This window comes from Ctenopharyngodon idella, chromosome 13, assembly GCF_019924925.1.
Source record: "Ctenopharyngodon idella isolate HZGC_01 chromosome 13, HZGC01, whole genome shotgun sequence".
Taxonomy (NCBI): Eukaryota; Metazoa; Chordata; class Actinopteri; order Cypriniformes; family Xenocyprididae; genus Ctenopharyngodon; species Ctenopharyngodon idella.
Genome location: NC_067232.1, coordinates 2,067,461 through 2,087,672, shown reverse-complemented (window position 1 = coordinate 2,087,672; position 20,212 = coordinate 2,067,461). Strand labels below are relative to the sequence as shown.

Here is a 20,212-nt window from a genome sequence, read left to right as displayed (position 1 = left end):
ATTAATATTCTTAATGTCACTTAATCAAGAATATGAATTGCCTATTATTATTATTATTATTATTATTAAGAATGAATTTTCACTATTATAATTATTTAAGAAAATTAAATATTCTTGATAATAATAATAACAACATCTTAATAATAACATTTAATCATGATGTTTTTTAATAATCAAGAATATGAATTAATATTTAACTTTCTTGATTGTTAAAAAATACTATTACTATTATTATTAATCTGAATTAAATAATCATAAATCATAATCATAGTGTTTTAATAACACTAAAATAATACGAATTATTACTGATTAATAATAATACATTTGGGATTTTTCCAAAATTATTATTATTATTATTGTTATGAATAAAAAGAATAAATTAATTTTCTTAATCATAATCATAATAAATCATATTCATAATATTTTATTAATAAATAATATGAATTAGTAATTAATAACAATTTTGGATTATTCAACAATTATACAATTTTTAAAATAATATAATAATAATAATAATAATAATAATAATAATAATAATAATAATAATCATCATCATCATCATCATTTTGTAATATATATTGCAGTGATAAAATTTTTTTTTGGCTATATCACTCATCCAAACATAATTCTAGACCTGAAGATTCCAGCCCTGAACCTGTACATGTTTTTTGAAGCATGCAGCCTTCTACCCATGTAGCAGAGGTAGAATTTCTTTGACGTCAGATCAATATTGATGTCATTCTTGAATGATTGATGAGCTTATAATGTGATACATGATGATGACACAGATTACTACACTATCATGGAGTTGTAAGATCACATGCACGTCCAATGAAGGCATGGTGGTGTAAATATCAAAATAATGTGTGAAAACCTGCAAACAAAGCAGCTAGGTGAATGAAACCGATAAGGTTGCTCTTACCTTCTCTTGGTACTGTCGTCGAGACGAGTCCAGAGACTGGATGAGAGCTGTGGCGTGGCCCACAAACATGGCGTAACAGGTAGCGCCTACAATCATACTAAGCATGGTGATCCAAAGGTCTGACATGCTGACGGGCGCCCTGGCTCCATACCCAATACACAGCATGTGACTCATGGCCTTAAATAGGGCGTAAGAGTACTGCTTTCCCCAGGAGTCGTTCTAAGAGAGCAGAAGAGACAGAGAGGAGAAGATGAGACAAAAAGAAAGACAGTCAGAGATAGAAAAGCAGGTGGAGTGAATTTAACACATGCAGGCTTGCAGGCAAAAAAACCAAAAAAACTCTGTGCTGTATCATTGAGTCTCCATAGAGCGTTCTGCCAACTAAACCTACATGCATGGCAAATTATCTTTCTCCATGCATCTCTCCTTCCTCTTTCTCTTTGTTCCCTTTTATACGTTGTAATCCATCCATCCTCAGCTTGTTTCCGCCATGAAATAAAAAATAAAAAAGGTAATTGCGACTTTTTATCTCACAATTCTGACTTTTTTCTCGCAATTGCGAGTTTATATCTCACAATTTTGACTTTTTTTCCTCAGAATTACGAGATATAAACTCATTGTGAGATATAGTCAGAATTGCAAGTTATAAAGTCAGAATTGCAAGTTATAAAGTTAGAATTGCCTGATATAAAGTCAGAATTGCAAGTTACAAAGTCAGAATTGCGAGTTATAAAGTCAGAATTGCATGATATAAAATCAAAATTTTGTGATATAAAGTCAGAATTGCAAGTTATAGTCAGATTCGCATGTTATAAAGTCAGAATTGTGTGATATAAACTCAGAATTTAAAGTTATAAAGTCAGAATTGCGAGATATAAAGTCAGAATTGCGAGTTATAAAGTCAGAATTGCGTGATATAAAGTCAGACTTGCGAATTATAAAGTCAGAATTGTGTGATATAAAGTCAGAATTGCAAGTTACAAAGTCAGAGTTGTGTGATATAAAGTCAGAATTGCGTGATATAAAGTCAGATTTGCGTGATATAAAGTCAGAATTGTGAGTTTATATCTTGCAATTCTGACTATAAGACGCAATGGCGAGTTTATATCTCACAATTCTGACTTTATATCACGCAATTCTGAATTTATAACTCACAATTGCGAGTTTAAATCTTGCAATTCTGAGAAAAAAATTCAGAATTGTGAGATAAAGTCGTAATTACCTTTTTAATTTTTTTATTTAGTGGCGGAAACAAGCATATTAATTATTTTTAAATAATATATATTGCCAGTTATTTATTTACGTATTTATTTGTTTGGTCTGTTTTATCACTCTCTGACAAAATACCCCTGCTCTACACCATCTTTTTGTCACTGCGTCATTTGCAGCAGGGTGTGAAAACAAGTGATGGGTTTGGTGTCTGCTAATCAACTTGGATTACTTCCATTAGCTGCCGTCAGTTGATGTACTGCTCTGTGGATCCCTAATGCTGGACAAGAGAAGAAGAGGAAGGACACTTTCAGTCCTCTCACAGGCTATTAGTGCAGCTGATTTTAATGAAGAACTGTGCGAATAGAAAGAGACAAACTGTACTGCAGATATACTGCAGAGTGCCTGACCCTGTTCAGAATCAATACATTAGATCATGAAAACAAGATGCTAAAGGTAGAAACATTCCAAGCAAGTTTTTTTTTTTATATATATATAATATAATATATTATAATATAATATAAATGACAATTAGTTATTTCTCTATAAAAAAAATAATCTAAGATGTGAAATATGATGTGGTTTAATTCTTACTTTTATAAAAAACATCTGTTTTTTATTCTGTTTCGTTGTAAAATCCTCATTGAATCAGCATTAAATATTTTTGGGAGGTCATACCAAATATAACGATGCTCTGTTTATGTCTGATAAATTTGCTTCTCTGACTTATTTTATATCCAGAAGCTATTTTCAGTTTGCTCTGTCACTCCTCGATGTCAGCATTACTCGCAGACATTAGTTGGTATGTTTCGCTGAGAACACTGACTAAAACAATTCACATATTATTTCCCGATGGCCTCATCTCCTTGTGTTTATGTGAAAACTCACTAGAGGGATGTGACAGTTCTGTGTTCATGGATGGAGTCTGGAATGGATTTGCTGACTGCTCAAATCTCTTTCTGCTCTTTTTGAAGAGGAAAAAGTGCTGAGGAAGCCGACAAAAGCTCGTTGAACCGCTCTTAAACCTGCGCACCGCTGCCTGCCAACCCACAGGGCTCTCAAACGCAAGCCGGGACGTATCAAACACGCTAGTTCTGCTGGGTGTGTTCGCCTGCATGTGTCAGGAGAACTTTAGAAAAATACTCCTGATGTGCTGTCTCTCTCTATGAGTGTATTATCTCTAGTACATATGAGTCGCATATTAATGCCAAATCTACTGTAATCTCCATCCTGATTGCTATTTTCTTATGAAGACTGATGGAAAAATTATGGCATAATTGCTCAAATTGAGGTGGCAAAATAAATAAATAGCATAATATTAGACATTCCCTGTAGCATTTTGCGCTGGAATTGCATCAGGATCCATGTCAATTTACACCATACTACATTTACTGTGGTGGGGGTTGTCTGTTTTCTGGTGTGTTGTCTATGGGGTTGCTATAGTAGTCTACATTTCTAAGTTGTTCTGAGTGGTTGCTAGGGCATTGCTATTTTGTTGATAGGGTTTTCTGGGTGGTTGCTACAGAATTAGCTAGGGTTTTGCTATGTACTTGCTAGGGTGTTGTTAATGTGTTGCTAGGTGGCATATAGGGGATTCTGGGTAGTTTTGCTTGAGTGTTGCTCTGTGCTTGTTAGGATTTTCTGAGTGGTTTCTAGGTGGTTGATAGGTTGTTCTCGGTGGTGGTTGCTACAGCTTTGCTAGAGTATTGCTATGTGCTTGCTAGAATGTTCTGAGTTGTTGCTAGGGCGTTTCTAGGTAGTTGATATTGATTTCTGGGTAGTTGTTTATTAGCACAAAGCAAAACCGAATTTTATTCTTGTCCAATCCTTAATTTTGGTTTAAGTCCCTCTTAAAGATTTTTTCTCTGTTTTATTGTCTGCCAGGCTCATTACAAAAATTAGTGAATAAAAAAAGTAAGCATATTAGGTTGTAACTTTCAATTATAAAATATACAGCATTTAATATTACCAGTTTTATGTAAATAGTAAGTCATGCTTTCCAACACCTGGAAATATTTAAATTATTACACAAATTAAAACCCAAAGGAGCTTCCCTTGTAGTTTCTGATGACCAGGCGCTCAAGAGAAGGGATCCGTCCCAATCAGACTCACTCCAGAAACGCCTACAACCTCTCATCCTCCACAGTCAGACACTGTTTTAACAAACACTCTATACTGGCGTATTTGATAGCTGCGAATCCTTAAGTGGTCTGCCGATGATTAGAAGAGCCCACTTGGGAAATGTGTTGATTGACTGATAATCTTTGTGTATGTTGTAGTGTGTGTGTGCTGCAGAAGGTGTCAAAAACAGCACCATGTTAAACAAGGTGCCAGTTGCATAAAATGTTTAGACTAGTAGTCTTAATTAGTTAGTCATCTAACTTTTTTTCTTCAAGACTTATATCAAATTTTTTTTTTCCTCTCATAACTTTTTAAAGTCAGATTCATGAAAAGGTAGATTGGTATAATTTGAATATGAAAAGAGTGATTAGCCCCTAACTAACTGCTAGCTGGTCAGACTAGTTCTTAAGACACAGTATTAACTTGGCACCATTAGCGGCTATGTTTATGCAACTGGTGTATTGCTCAGGTCATAATGCTCAGCTAATCCTCATAATAGTCACACGAGACACTCGTGCGCACACGTGAATAATCCAACATACGTCACTAAAACGTGTTTATGTGCACATGGTTTTAAACATACAGTGTTGGGAAGCTACTTCAAATAATTTCAGAAATTAAAGCGGTACAACAACAGTCAAGTTATCATTGTCTCGTAGCATAGCTTATAGCGATTTACTAACAATGTAGCTAACTGTATTAGCTATTTACAATAAGCTCTATTAATCAGAAATAATTATGAAAAATATTAAATAGAAATAAGCTATGAGAGGCAGTGTGTTAGTGTGATTTTACCATGGTTAAGTGATGTAAAAATGTTATTGGGGATATAAATAACTCTTCCTGATTAGCTAGCTATAACTGCATGCACAGAACAGGATTTTGTCATGCTACACATTTATTAGAAACAAAATAGCCTGTTAATGGAAAATCTACACTATTTATTGACATTGCTGAACAATGTAGCTAAGTTAATAGCGCTGCTATGTTTAGCTAGTGGCTCCAGCACTGTTGACACATTTACACATCCTCCTTTCACAAATTTGTCCCAAGTTTTTGTGTGGAAAATCCATTCACCTGTTCAACAACTGCAGTCAAACTGCTGTCCCAAACATCTGAAGTTCTTTCTCCAGTATATCAGAGCCATGGCCCTCCTGTGATACTAAACAAGCGGGCCGCTCCCCTCACCCAGCTGTGACTTTCTCAGACGTGATCAGACATGCAGTAATTGAAATTCAATCCAATTCAGCCATTCCAGCTAATCATACACTACGTTACCAGGCCGATTGTGTCAGAAAAGGGTAATAAGAGGCTCCTATAAACCACCTCCACCTGAAGAGGCATTTTCATCTGAACATGCATTGTCATTTTCTTCATCTTCCAAATGTTTATTTAAACAAGGTAGACCAGTGACAGAACTAGTGATGAGTGCTTTCAAAACACGCTTCGTGATGCTTTAAAACCTTTGCGAATATTTTGTTTTGAACTAATGATTTGGAGCACATATCAAACTGTGAAAGTCACATGATTTGAGAAAACGAGGCGTTGTTATGTCATAAGTTTTCAGAAAGTTTCGAAATTTAAATGCTTTGCCACTAGGGGGCGATGATAAATGTGAACCCACGAACCAGTGTCTGTTTTTTTTTTATCAGGTTTTATACATCTTTAATGACACATCTGTATAATAGTCCCTTATTGGCCCGATTAACCAAGCTCTTTTAATTAGCAATGCAAATTAGCCCCGCCTCCACTTACTCACACCAGCTCAACTAATGTTAACAAATGGAACCTTATTGTAAAGTGTTACCCATGTCCTCAGCTTTTTTTTACAATTTCATTTGCATATTGAAAAGTCATTTAAAAAGGTTTTAATGATATTACTAGTGCTAGAAATCTGTGGGAAAAATGTAATAATTATAAACAAAAATATTTTTAAAATATGGCTGCAAATGCAACAAATATTGCATTTTATTATAGTAAAGTGTGGTACTTTGCTGAAAATAAATGTGCTAAATATATCCTGTCAGAGTGTAGCACTGCATGTCTGAGTTTCTAATTAAAAGTAATTTTTTATCTTTATTTTATCTGACTATGCATGCATGTACAGTATTTCCTTTTATAAAAGGGAAATCAATTTTTGTTTTGTACAAGACCACAATCTCTAATTTGTGAAAACTGAATGCTTGCGTGTCCTTTCAGCGATTAATTGTTTTCTGGGCTCGTTGTCAGCTAGCAGCTCTCGCTCTCTTTTTATCTTCTGGTTTCTGCTTCTGCCTCTGTCTATCTCCTTCTATCTTTCTTTCTATCTGTTTTTCTTCTTCTCTCACCTTTTCTCTTCTCTTCCCTCAGTATGTCTCCTGATGGATGTCAGCTGAGCTATCTAAAGTGACATGTGAGATAAAACGAAAGGCCAAGCAATCGTCTCAACAGGCCCCTTGAGAATTAAAAGCAATCTTTTACAGGCTCCCAAACAGATCCCTGTTCTATTCCTTACATCTGGTAATTAATTACTATAACAAGGAGACTTTATTAAATAAAAGTAGAAACTATTGATTTGGCACATCTCAAGAGACAATGAAACTGATCAAAGTTAAAGGACTACTGTACATTAAATACAAGATAAGCTCGATCAACAGCATCTGTAGCAGGTGGTTTTGACTCATTTCCCAGTTGACAATCATGCACTTAGAGTAAAAATGTAAATGTATTGAGCTGTATATGTATATTTCAGTCAAAGCATTTTTTGCTGGTTTTTACAAGTAGATGTACGACTAAACTGTTATTCAAGACACATACTACTGATGGAGCTTAACATAAATCAATAATATATCATATCCAGAAAGTCTAAGCCAAAATAATTCTATTGTTTACAAACCAAATCACATTTTCTGTTGATGTAATCCAGTCAGGGAGTTGACTCTCAAAACAGTTTAAAAGTAATCATGATTAAGAAAAAGGAAAAAGACATTTCCAAACATCTGGCCCCTCAAATACTGGTCTGCCTTTGTGCCTTGAGCGTGTGTCAGAAAAACAAAGACCTTTTATTTAGGACTATTTACTTTTCATAAACCTGAGAGGATTAGTGATCTCCTACTCCTTCTAATTTGGCTTTCTGCAATGTTATCTACTCTCATAATCTCTTGCAAAATGACTCCTTGTTATGATGGTCTCATTAAAATTGCCTTGGGAATTGCAGTCTTTGTTCAGAATGGAATACTAGCATATTGCTCCCATTATGCATATACTGTGCAGTAAACACTGCTTATTATTTTTTTTTAAGTAGTATTGGAAACAAAGGAGAATGTAGCAAACTTTGTAAATAATTGCAGGTATTTTGCATTTCCAATTTTGTTAAAATGCTCTTGGTAGTCCGATCAAATAATGAATCAAAGAACGCTACGTCCAAAATCACATATGGGTATGGTTTGAAATATATGCGACCGGTAAAAAGTATGTTCTATATAGTATGAATGTGTGTAGAATGAATGTAATCCGGACGTACTGCATCCGCTATGTTGTCACTGTCATGTGACCTACGGCATTAGTTGCGTCGCTTCACTGGCATTCATAATTCCTCTCCTGTGGCCTCATGGGACTGTAAAGTGTCTATTGAATGTGCACTTCAGAATCTCGCTGGAAGTAGTAGGTCATCCAGGTACTTTTCTCTCACTGTTTTATGAATACTATGAATTCAGACATACTTCTCTGGTGGCATACTGTTTTTTGCCTTCTATATAGTATGGAAGTATGCATATTCGGACACAGCATATGTGTTATAACAGCTGATATTACTGCTTTGCATTGTGGGATATGGTATTTTATGCAGTTTGCTCAAGTTGCTTAGTTGTAGCATTTCAAGATATTGTTTACACACAGAAATTTGCATAACTGTGCATGGTATACATACTGTAAAAATAGTAAATAGAATTCTATTCCGAACATAGCTTTGCTGCTTTCTCCACTACAACCATAAAAAAGGCAAGTGGAAAAACAGTGCCCTCTATCCAAGCCCACCGGCAAACTAAATGGACATGGGGCCTTTTACATGCATTTAGAACAAAAACGTGACTGAGAATACAGGAGGATACCATTGGAGCTTACAGTGTACATTATGCCATGCATTGTGGGTGAGAAGTTTAAGCAGGAAGATAATGAGTCAGGTAGTAGCGCTTCTTATTATAAATAAGCTGGAAATCACCTTTGTTCTACTGGGCTTTTCTCCTGATGAGCTACTGTGCAATAAAAATTCAAATGAGGCTCAGGCTTTTCCTAATGCACACACTCTTACAAAAAGGCCACACGCATTCATATTTCTGCTTCTCTCCGCCTTATTGCTTTAACTAGCCACAAGTTTCAAAGCGTTTCCAGAAAACAAGGGTCATTTAGAGAGTACAGTAATGATATTCTTCTTAATTCAGCATTACAGAAGATCAAGAGCCATATGCGGAAGATAAGAGGGCTTAAGGAAGTTGTGGGCTGCATAACATTAATGGATTTATAGAGTCTTGTTCTTTTTAGATGGGTCAGATGAATTTCCTTCTGTGTGCTTGTGCATACAGAACAGAATATATCAATGTAGGTAGATATATATATATATATAGGTGTGCATGTTTTTCTGAATCTATTCTGTGTTTATGTTTCTGTGTGGATGAAAGCATTAGTGACTGTTCACTTTTTATAGCAGTTTTTGTTCCAGTATCATTTTCCCATTTATTTTCTCCATAAGCTCCAAGATCAATCAAAACATGACAGAAATTCATTGACATATGAAGAAAAAAAATTGGAAAATCAGAGGAAAAGACAAAAGATATGAGATTATGAGGAAATGAACTACTAATTGCTGAAGCATTGCAAAGGAAATACTTGAATCTAAAACTACAGGACATTATTTGGACAATACTATTTTCAGTGACTTTCTGCAGGTTACAGTAGGTGGTGACAAGTGATTTTTTTTTAATTATTATTATTATTTTTTATAAAGAGACTGAATCATTTGCTCATCATATTCATTCAATACACTGGTTCATTCAGGATGTCTTAAAGGGGACATATCATGAAAATCTGAATTTTTCCGTGTTTAAATGCTATAATCGGGTCCCCGTTGCATTTACCAACCCAGAAAACATGAAAAAGGACAACCCAGTAACTTTAAGCATGTGAAAAATACGAGCCACTCAGATTTCGCTCCCCTATTGATGTAGGAAGGGGATCTTATTATAATATTACCACCCCTTAATCTGTATGTTTCTACCCATGGCACCGCCATTTTGTTTTTGCAAGCGAGGCAAAGCTGCAGATGAAGAAAATGTAAGTATTTTTAAGTAATGCAATATGTTTCTTCAGTTCAGGCAGCTTCACTTTCCATGTGCTTTCCCTTAGACTCCATATGCTCTATTACTTTATGCTAGCACAAACAGAAGTTGTGTTTGACATAAATGTATCGGTGACTCACCCACAAAACAGCTTATACTACTAATGTGATGTCATTTTACGACGGACTGCTTCACAAACGAGGGTCAATTCAACACAGAATTTTCACAAAAGATTAACATGACGGCACGTGCTAGTCGATGAGTTGAATCAACTCCACAGCTACAGCTACAACTACATAAATTTATAAAAGTTGTAACTTCCTCCTGAGTCTCTCCATCAGTGCTCGACTCCAGTTTGAACAATTTAAGGCTGAACAGCGTTAATGACAATAGTCATTTTGGCTGCGTGAGATTCACCAGCTTTGTTGTTGAGCAACCGAAGCGTGAGCTGTGAAAGCTCCTCCCTTTTCTGGAAAGCGGGCCGGGAGCATCAGCTCATTTGCATTTAAAGGGACACACACAAAAACGCCGTGTTTTTGCTCACACCCAAATAGGGGTATTTTGAGCTGAAACTTCACACATTCTAGGGACACCAGAGACTTATTACATCTTGTGAAAAGAGGCATAATAGGTCCCCTTTAAGGTGTGATCACATTTATCAATGTTCAATGAATCTTTGCGGCCGAAATCCAATCGTTTCAATAGGAATCCACATGACACGATCAGGAAAAAATTTGCATGAGGGTGAAAGATTTCTCCGTTCAGATTTCGCAACAGATTCAAGCTGGTCACATGCATTCGTAGCTTTGACCAAAAGAGAAACCTGCTTGGTTTGAAGGTGACTTCTTTGTGAGCTGTTGTAGGTCTGTCTTGAAAGGTTTATACATTATTGCTAAAAATCAATTTCTCTATGGGGAAATTAAATGGGATTGTTACTTCCCGAACTGGACCGGTGGGCTCTATTCCAGTCTGTAGGGGGCTTTTACGAGGTGTTATCATGTCTGATGATTACAGTGAAGCACCTGTTGAGTGTTACTCAAACAGATAAACCTGCCCATATACCAGCTCTTAGATTGATCGCTCACACCCAACCTATGTTACGTCACCTTTCACACCAAAACAAACCATCCAATCCACAGACACACAGAAAGCCCTCTGGGTTGTGTGTTGTTTTGCATCTGTGGTTATTTATAGCAGAGGCAATAGTCACGATTTTGTGCAACGGTAACATACAGAATGCCCTTACAGTTTAGACTGGCATTTGAAGTAATGGTTTAAACGAGAGAAATACGACTACGGCCGATGAAATGGAAGATTAAGAATACAAAAAGACCTGATTAAAATGCTCTTGGAGAGGCTAGCGGGCTTTTAGTGTCACTACTGAACCAATCTTTTGTCTTTGCATGAGGTGAGTGTTGTCTAAAGGTGTGTAGGAAATGTTTTATTATATCCCCCCTCACACACACCCACACAAGCCCAGTTACTATCCAGCTATTCAAGCGTGAACCAATCAGGTGGTAGCAGACAGTGTGTGCTGAGAGAGATGTAGATCACATTGAGGCCATCTCAGAGAAAATCCCAGAGGGCTGTATTCAAATGATTTATTATAGACATCCACAGGGATGATGTGGATTATTTTATGTACAAAAGATCAAATGAAGCATCTCATTAATGTTTTGCTGCAGTAGTGCGGACTGGACAGTAATGCAAAATTCATGATCAAGTCACGTACATAGGAACTTGTGCCTGCAACACATCATTCAATTAAAAACTCATTTATTATTTACTATGTGGGAAAACAATTATAGTTATTGATGTTTCCTCTTTGCAGTGTGTTTTCGCAGAGCACTCGTGTTAGAAACTTGATTTATGGACAGCGTTTCCCGCAAAACCTCTGCTGGTTTGGCTGCTACTGCAGGTTCATAATCTATTTCACATCCTTTGTAAGTAGACACTGAAAACTCAAGTAAATAAACTAAGCATAATTATCATTTTTATAATCATTAGTTATAATCTATGTGAGGAAATCTACAGTGTTACTTTGAATAAATTAGCTTTGAATGTACTCATCATGAGCATCAATAACTTAAATGCAAATTTTGGAAAGCTATTTGTTTTGGTCATTTGAACAAAATATTGTACTAGTTAGACATACAGCAACAGACAGAAGATTTAAAGGTACAGTAGCAAAAACTGTTTTAAATGAATGTCATTTTGGTTATTTTTATTTTTTTTATAATTTATACTTTCTAATTATAAAATTTTACATATAAAAAAGTAATTATAATGTATAAATACACACACAAACTATATATATATATATATATATATATATATATATATACACACACACACACACACACACACACACACATTTCATTAAAGCATTCATAAAAATCCTCTGAAGATCAGATAAAATCCCTGTGATTTGATTTTAATTGATTTTACTGATTTCACTTTCACTTCAGTTGGCTACATCAGTCATTTTTGAGACTTTTTAATGGTCTGCACTGCTAAATCTTCTCTCTGTGGTCCATGTCACATCTGTAGGTCCTGTTACTATCATTGTACATTCCACTCATCATTGTACAAGAGTATCAAGTGGACACTGACCGATGGAAAGATACACTTCACTTTTTTTTTTTTTGTATTGAAAAGTAGGTTACAAGCTTGCCTAATACATGATTTAATACTTGTTGAACTAGATAAAAGATTTTCAAATTAATTTAAAATTGTTCTATAATGCATGACATTCGTTTATCAAGCAATAAATTACAATAAACATTATACAGACATCCACAGTATGGATATGTCCTGAAAACTAATCCTCTAAATCCTCTATTTGGTGACACTAAGGCACATTTACATTAAAAAATTTCATTATAAACTACCATTCAAAAGTTTGGGGTCATTAAAAATTTTTTTAAAGAAATGAATGCTTTTATTCAGCAAGGATGCACTAAATTGTTCAAAAGTGACAGTTGTTCTATTCTTTTTGCAATAAATGCTGTTTTTGTGAACTTTCTATTAATCCTGAAAAAAGTATTAGTGTCCACAAGAATAATTAACAGCAACGGTTTTCTCCATTGATAATAAGAAATGTTTCTTGAGCAGCAAATTAGCAATGATTTCTGACACTGAAGACTGGAGTAATGATGCTGAAAATTCAGCTTTGCATCACAGGAATCAATTACATTTTAAAATAATGTAATGTAGCCTATATAGCTAAAGATTTAAACTTTTTTTACTGATTAGAAACTTATAATTTGGGCAAATTCTGACATGATTCATGGCCAGTGTTGGGGAAAGTTACTTTTGAAAGTTGCTTTTTAAACTAATTGTATTACTTAGTTGCTTTTTATTGAAAGTAATGCATTATGTTACTTTTGCGTTACTTTTTCTCATCTGGGCTGGGCTGTCAGTTTGTTTTTATAACAACAAAAAAGTTCTATTTTTGGCAAACGTAAAGGCCCTTTCACACCAAAAGTGAAATGAATAAGCCTCAGGCTGAAGGAAATGCAAATTCACTCCTGTACAATAGAGGGTGCAGTTCAAACAAGCCTTTCAGCTGAGCTGCCATTCTAAAATATAAATAAGAACAGGACTCAGGAGAAGAATTAAATGAGTAAAATATACTCACATTCAGTTGAGAGCTAGTCTAGAATAATCATCATGTTTACACAGCACACACAAAACTAACTCAAATAGTTTGTTGTAAATTTAAACGTAATGTGTTACTTTTCTAGTTACTTGAAAAAAGTAATCTGATTACGTAACTCACGTTACTTGTAATGCGTCACCCCCAACACTGTTCATGACTGTTTTTAGTTTAGGAAACTTGGTGGACTTTTGGGAAAAATTTATGCTACAAGTTTGGAAAATGACACATCTACTTCTATCAATATTTCAAATATTGAGTTATACAGTGGTTTCAATTTACAGTCACTTTGGATCCTGCTGAGGGAGGCATGTCGAGATCCCCAGACAGTCCTGCAACGCTAACCTCTCTGATGGCTAAATTAACCCGACAGCCTGGCCAGTAACAGTCGGTGTCGCCTCCTGTCTGCTCAGACTCAATGTCCCAATTAGCACTCCCCCGCCAGGGCATTATAGCCTCTTCTTCTCTTCGCCCGTCTAAACCCTGAATTACTAAGCAGCAGGGCCACCACCTCCCTCTGGGACCCCCATCCGTGCACGGGGAAAAGACAACACCGGGAATCTTTGCTCATTTTTCATCTGCATTGATTTTTTTTGGGGAGGAGAAAGTGGTGCAGAGGTAAACAGGGAGGTCATTGATTCAAAGTCACACAAAGTCACTCAGGGAAGGAAAGAGAGAGAGAGAGAAGATAATGCACCTAGACTAAGAAGGTACATAAAAATTGATGAGTCTTATGGTACAGAAACGTAAAACAAAACACTTTTGATTTTCTGTTTGTTTCTGTTATGAATTTCTGGTTGTGGCATTTATCTGAACAAAGCCCAGAGGAATGAGATGGAAAATAATGATGCAGTCTTGATATAATTCACAGAAAGGAGGAAGTGGTGCACCTCAAACAGTTTAGAAACCCTTTGCTGAAGAAATGTCGCATCAAAACACCTGCAAAATTGATGGCTTAATAACAAAAGCTCTTATTAAGAGAATGAATCTCAGTACAACTGACAATATTAAGTGATCTGCATTCAATAGTCGTGGTGGATGTGCATGTTTGATTGTTGAAGTGACAATGGTCTTGGAGAAGAGACAATTTATGGCTTCAAATTATGTTGGAATGATTGTATTTACAAGATGAGCACAGAACATTTTGAAAACAGGTTTCACTGTCATTATTTTCCATTTGGTGACAAGTGGCACAGAAATTGGAATATTTTAATTGTAAATATTGACTAGAATTTGCTGTTTTGGAAATAAATTAATACTTTTATTCAGCAAGGATTCATTAAATAGATCAAAAGTAACAGTAAATACTTGCAAAAAAAAAAAAAAAAAAAATTATATTTCAAATAAATGCTGTTCTTTTGAACTTTCTGTTCTTTCTATTCATCAAAGAATCCTGAAAAAAAAAATGTATCATGGTTTCCACAAAAAATATTGTTGATAATTGTCAACATTGATAATGCAACACTGAAGACTGGAGTAATTGCTGCTGAAACCATCACAAGAATAAATTACACTTTAAAATATATTAAAATAGAAAGCAGTTATTTTAAATTGTAATAATATTTCATAATCCTGTTTCACAATCCTATTTTTGATCAAATGAATCCATGCCTTGGTGAGCATAAGAGACTTATGCTGACAGAATGGTTCTGTACGTCATTCTGATGCTTCTGTGATTTGTTAATGAAGAAAAGCTTTAAAGCTCACCATAAAAGCTAGTCATTTGGTTTATGAAGTCTGTTTTGTGGGACAAAATTACATTTCCTATCAATTTCTGTGGCTATGCAGGCAGGATAGATAAGCGTCGATTATACATCTAATGTGCATCGTTTACTTTTCATTTTGTTACATTAGTGATAAAACATCTATCAGTTTTTGCTGAAGCGATACAGAAATGCCCATCACATTAACTTTTTTTTTTTCACTTGCATGCACATTTATGACTTCTAGGCATAAAAATGGGAATTTTCCAGAAGGTGAGTTTGGTGCAGTGCATTCTAAGATTGACTTAACTGAAGGATGCATGCCAAATCTGGCTAAAAGAAGGTATACTTTTTGGGGAACAGCCTTCATATGGTCTCTTAAAATGCTGTCTAGATAGGCAGCCCACTAGGTTTTGAAATAAAGCGTGTGTTTGTGTGTGTGTACTGCAGTATATTCCTATTTCGTTTAAAAAAAAAATACAGGAACCTGAGGCTAGTATTTGAAATCAAAGCCACAAGGGGCAATTTCAACCTCCTATCGCATCCCACTGCAGTAAAAACACCACAAGCGTTTGACCTCTTCTTGAGCTCAGAGAGCAAAGATGAGAGAAATTTGCTTAGAATTTAAAAAAAAGTACATATTTGGAGCACAGTTATGTCACTTCCTGTAAGCATTACAGCTATAACAAAGGGCTTGTTTTCTGTAATTTTCATGACGCTCATCGCAGTGTCTTTAATTTGTCAGAAATGTCACGTTCAATATAGCCAGAGGTTTCGCAACATTTCAAAACACAAATATCAATGATTCCCGGTAAGGCCCTCCAGAGCCGAGGGGCCCACAGTATCACACAGAGCACCTCAAAGTTAGATTGAGCCCTGTAGCACTTGAGGGGGGGATATGGTTGCGTAACCACGGACAGCCATATCACCACCCCACCACCATCCAAGACTGTTATCTAATGTGATGCCAAGCTAACAGGCTCAGAAGAATATGCAAAGAGATCTGCACATGCCGTCTGCTGATTTCTACGCACGCTTTCAAAGTGAACGTGTAATCTTTGTTAGTGGGAATCAGAGAAATCTGACTTCCTAAAACAGTGTGACACAGTTGGCCTTGAACTAAAAAAGCCTAATGCTTTTACCAGCACTGCAATTTGACCTGGAATATGGGTTGAACTCATTCGTAAAGTTGTGAGAAGGAAAAAAAAAATAGTCTTGGCATTTTAACATCCATTTAGCACCAACATGATGTGCGGTGAAAAACTACAGTGAGCCATCTGTCCTGATTAGCTGAACAGCTCTCATTTGATAAAGGTCAAGTATAAAATGTTCTGCCCAGTGCCTCTTTGGATTTTAACAGTAATGGGACGTGCAAGTCCAAATATTCATATGCTCAGGGTTGTTTCATTTAGAACATATTATTCTGACTAACTGGTGTAATCGCGTTGTGTAAGTTGTTTCAGATGTCCGTTCATGACTTTGTCAAACAAACTGAAGTTTAAAACTCTGGATTCACTCAACTTTCACTCAATTTTCCCACTTGACTGTTGCGTCGTCATGTAAAAGCACCAAAATGTCAGCGGTTTAACAGTAATGGCTAGCTAGTTAAGTAGTCTTTGACATTCAACATCTTAAAGTTTTGTCATTGCACATTACAGCTTTTTCTGGCCAAGATTCACCCACTTAAGGCCTTGATATACTAACGCATGGTGGTAACGCATTACAAGTAATGCGAGTTATGTAATCAGATTACTTTTTTCAAGTAACTAGTAAAGTAACGCATTAATTTTAAATTTACAACAAAATATCGGAGTTACTTTTTCAAACAAGTAAGGCAAGCTACTTTGTTTTCCCATGTATTGACTGACACCTCTCCTGTCCCCATCGTGAGTAAGTGCAGAGGCGTTGTGTGCGCTGTGTGAACATGATGGTTATTGTAGTTCTAGACTAAACGTGAGCATACATTTATTCATTTACTTCTCCTGCGTCCTATTCTTCTGTATTCCAGAATGGCAGCACAGCTGAAAGGCTTGTTTGTTTGAACTGCACCCTCTACTGTTCAGGTGTGAATTTGAATTTCCTTCAGCCTGAGGCTAATTCATTTCACTTATGGTGTAAAAGGGCCTTTACATTTGCCAAAAATAGAACTTTTTTGTTGTAAAAACAAACAAACAAACTGCCCAGATAAGAAAAAGTAATGAAAAAGTAACGTAACACCTTACTTCCATAAAAAGGTAACGCAATTAGTTACTTTTTTTAGGGAGTAACACGATATTGTAATGCATTACTTTTAAAAGTAACTTTCCTCAACACTGCAAAGTTCTTTTTCGTCCTTCGTTGTGGGGTAAAAAAAAGTTTGTAATACTTAAGCAGCAGTATGCTGTTAGCAAACATCCTGACAGCGCCCACACTGCTGAGAGCGGCATTTAGATGAACATGTTAATGCTACGTGCTTTCCTTTCAATATCAAAATAAACATACAAACATGACAGCGTTGAGAAAACAGTAAAGAAAGCATTTGATCATAGTGATGTGGATGTTTGCACAAGCTCTGCAAATCAGCACTTCAGTAATCTCACGTTTATTTATATACCACTTTATTCAATAGATTGTTTAAAAGCAAGCAGCTTTACAGTATTAAACATGAAAAACAGTCAGTGTCTCTTTCAATTTGAATTACAAAATTTTCTGCTATGAAGGGGCTTTCCAGTGTGTTCATGTTTTCACTTGCAGACGTCTGACCTTGACAGACTGAACAGAAGAAATGAACCGGAGATTTACACGTCAAAGAAGGCGGAGCCTCAGACCCACACCTACCTATTAAATCATCGCCACAGACCAATGATAGTTCGAAGGTGTTTACCAGTCAGAGTGAACTTTTCCAGAAAGTTTGCTTTGGCAAGCTCCCAAAAACAAACACAAAACAAACTTCGTTTTGGCCTGGTTTTGTTTGAAATGACGTCACACTCACATCGGCAGCGTCTGGGTCCAAAGTTGGCCTAACACACCAAACCAACGCTCGACAGTCGACGGCCAAGTAGCACGTCCGTTCTGCGCCTGTGTAAGATGAAATGCCTTTCCCTACCAGCAGGTGGCAGTAGCTGAACAGCCAATCAGAATGATCAGATGGCCTGACGGACCAATGAGCTCCGACACAGATTCAACATGTCAAATCGGCCGAAAAAAAGCCAACGAGGACCAACTTCAGCTGACGGTGCGGGACACACTGAGAAAACTTAGTCGGCCGACGAACAAAAACTGCCCGACGCCCGACCGTCGGCTTGGTGTGTTCCTGCCTTTACTCCAGTTTTCAGTGTCAAATGATCCTTCTGAAATCATTCTAATATGCTGATTTGCTGCTCAAAAAAAATTTCTTCTTCTTCTTCTTCTTCTTATTATTATTATTATTATTATTATTATTTTCTTCAATATTAAAAGCAGTTGTGCTCCTTAATAATTTTGTGGAAACCATGATACATTGTTGGAGGTTTCTTTGTTGAATGTAAAGTTCAAAAGAACAGCATTTTTTTTTTTTTTTTTTTAAACTACATTTTTTTGTATTATAAATCTCTTTACTCCCCTTTTTGATATGTTTAATGCATCCTTGCTGAATAGAGGTACTAATTTTATATATATATATATAAAAAAAAAATATATATATATATATATATAGTTCTGTTTGTGAAATAGTTTATTTGTTACTAATGCTGGGTACACACCACAAGATAATCGGGCTGATTTTGGGCCAATTTCTCCCTTCCGACAATCCTAGGTAATGTCCTGATTATCTTGATGGTTCTACAGATTATCTCATCAGATTTTCCTGTGGTGTGAAGTGGTTAAGAGCGACTGAATCTGTTCATTCATAAGTGCCTCAAAAATGATTTAATGATTAGTGCATTTCAGTTTTGTATGCATCAGAGAATTAGTGAATGAACAGGGGCAGCAGATGGACAACAGGGATTAGTTAGGTAACGACCGCTACACATAGTTCTGTTTGATATGTCATTTTAATATTACCAGAATTGCCAGGTGCTTTCTTTGTTCTTCTGTATTTTGCAGGAGGTGAATTTATGTAGTGATTAAATATTTTGCTGTCATAATCAACAATGCCACCCTTGGATCCATGAGAGTTGCCATAGAAACGAGCAATTTCTGAGTCCCGTCATGTGAACGATTCAGAGTAGAATCTGAGTTGTCATCTCGTAATTACGGTAATTCTGACACTATGTGAACGCAGCATGTATTTACTGTCATTACTAAGTTTCTTAATGAAGAGCAGTTAAACATTTAGAGAACATTTTCCATAAATCATTTCTTATCCACTGATTAAATGATCATTTTGACCTGATCCAATGTTTGGTTCGAAATAAAATTGCAAAATAGTAATGAAAAGTTTTGAATACTTACAACCATACCGTTTAAGGACACCCAGCAATCAGGAGGGAAGTCTTGCAGGAGGGGCACCAGGAACTGCAGGCATCCGTCCCAGTGACACAGCAACAACATCATGCCAATCAGATTAAAGATTCTTACCACTGCACTCGCCAGGTCATACGTCATATGAAAAATCTGAAGGAGGAACACAAGGAGAAAAAAGGTCAGTGGTTTCATTAAAGAGTCTTGGTTTTTGCACAGCATGGTGTTTTGTTGAGTAACAGAAATCACTATTTTGCATATTGAGAAAACAGAATGTCATGTGACACTGAAGAATGAAACAATGGCTGCTAAAAATTCAGCTTTGTCATCACAGGAATAAATTACATTTTAAATATAATAAAATAGAAAACAGTTTATATTGTAATCATTTTTCACAATATTACTGTTTTACTGCATTTTTTGAACAAATAAATGCAGCCTTGATGAGCATAAGAGACTTTTTTCTAAAATAAAAAAAAATAAAAAATCTTACCAACCCCAACTTTTTAATGGTAGTAGGATTATTTGTATATTTTATATTATTATTATAATTTTTCTCACAGGGCCATGTGATTTCCATCGTTAGAACAGTATTTTCAGTTGAGAAAGTAATTACATTTTAATGAAATATTATCAGTATTTTTTTTTCTTGTATGAATAACATGCACTGATGAATTGTGCACAATTAAATCTGTCACATTTGGTAAGAAAGTAAATTGGGTACATTTTGATTTCATTTTTCACATCAAGTCCGTACTCTCTTACCAGTAATTAAGCGACAGTGACCAAAGTAATATCAAATATGATGACGTCCATAAAACTTAAAAGTGATAAGATTGACCCTTCGCCGGGAGTTTGATTGACAGGC

At 35.7% G+C, this 20,212-nt stretch overlaps 1 protein-coding gene across 2 annotated transcripts in view; it reads right to left on the bottom strand.

The window, feature by feature from the left end:
* The window catches only part of LOC127525326 (potassium/sodium hyperpolarization-activated cyclic nucleotide-gated channel 1-like), a 111,847-nt gene that overhangs the window by 38,846 nt on the left and 52,789 nt on the right, over window positions 1–20,212 (bottom strand). For both annotated transcript variants that reach the window (XM_051917819.1, XM_051917818.1), the window contains exons 3-4: window positions 19,336–19,497; window positions 923–1,141 (exon numbers count right to left, since the gene is read on the bottom strand). In XM_051917819.1, coding sequence (XP_051773779.1) covers window positions 923–1,141; window positions 19,336–19,497 — 381 coding nt within the window. The remainder of the gene's footprint in view (window positions 1–922; window positions 1,142–19,335; window positions 19,498–20,212) is intronic.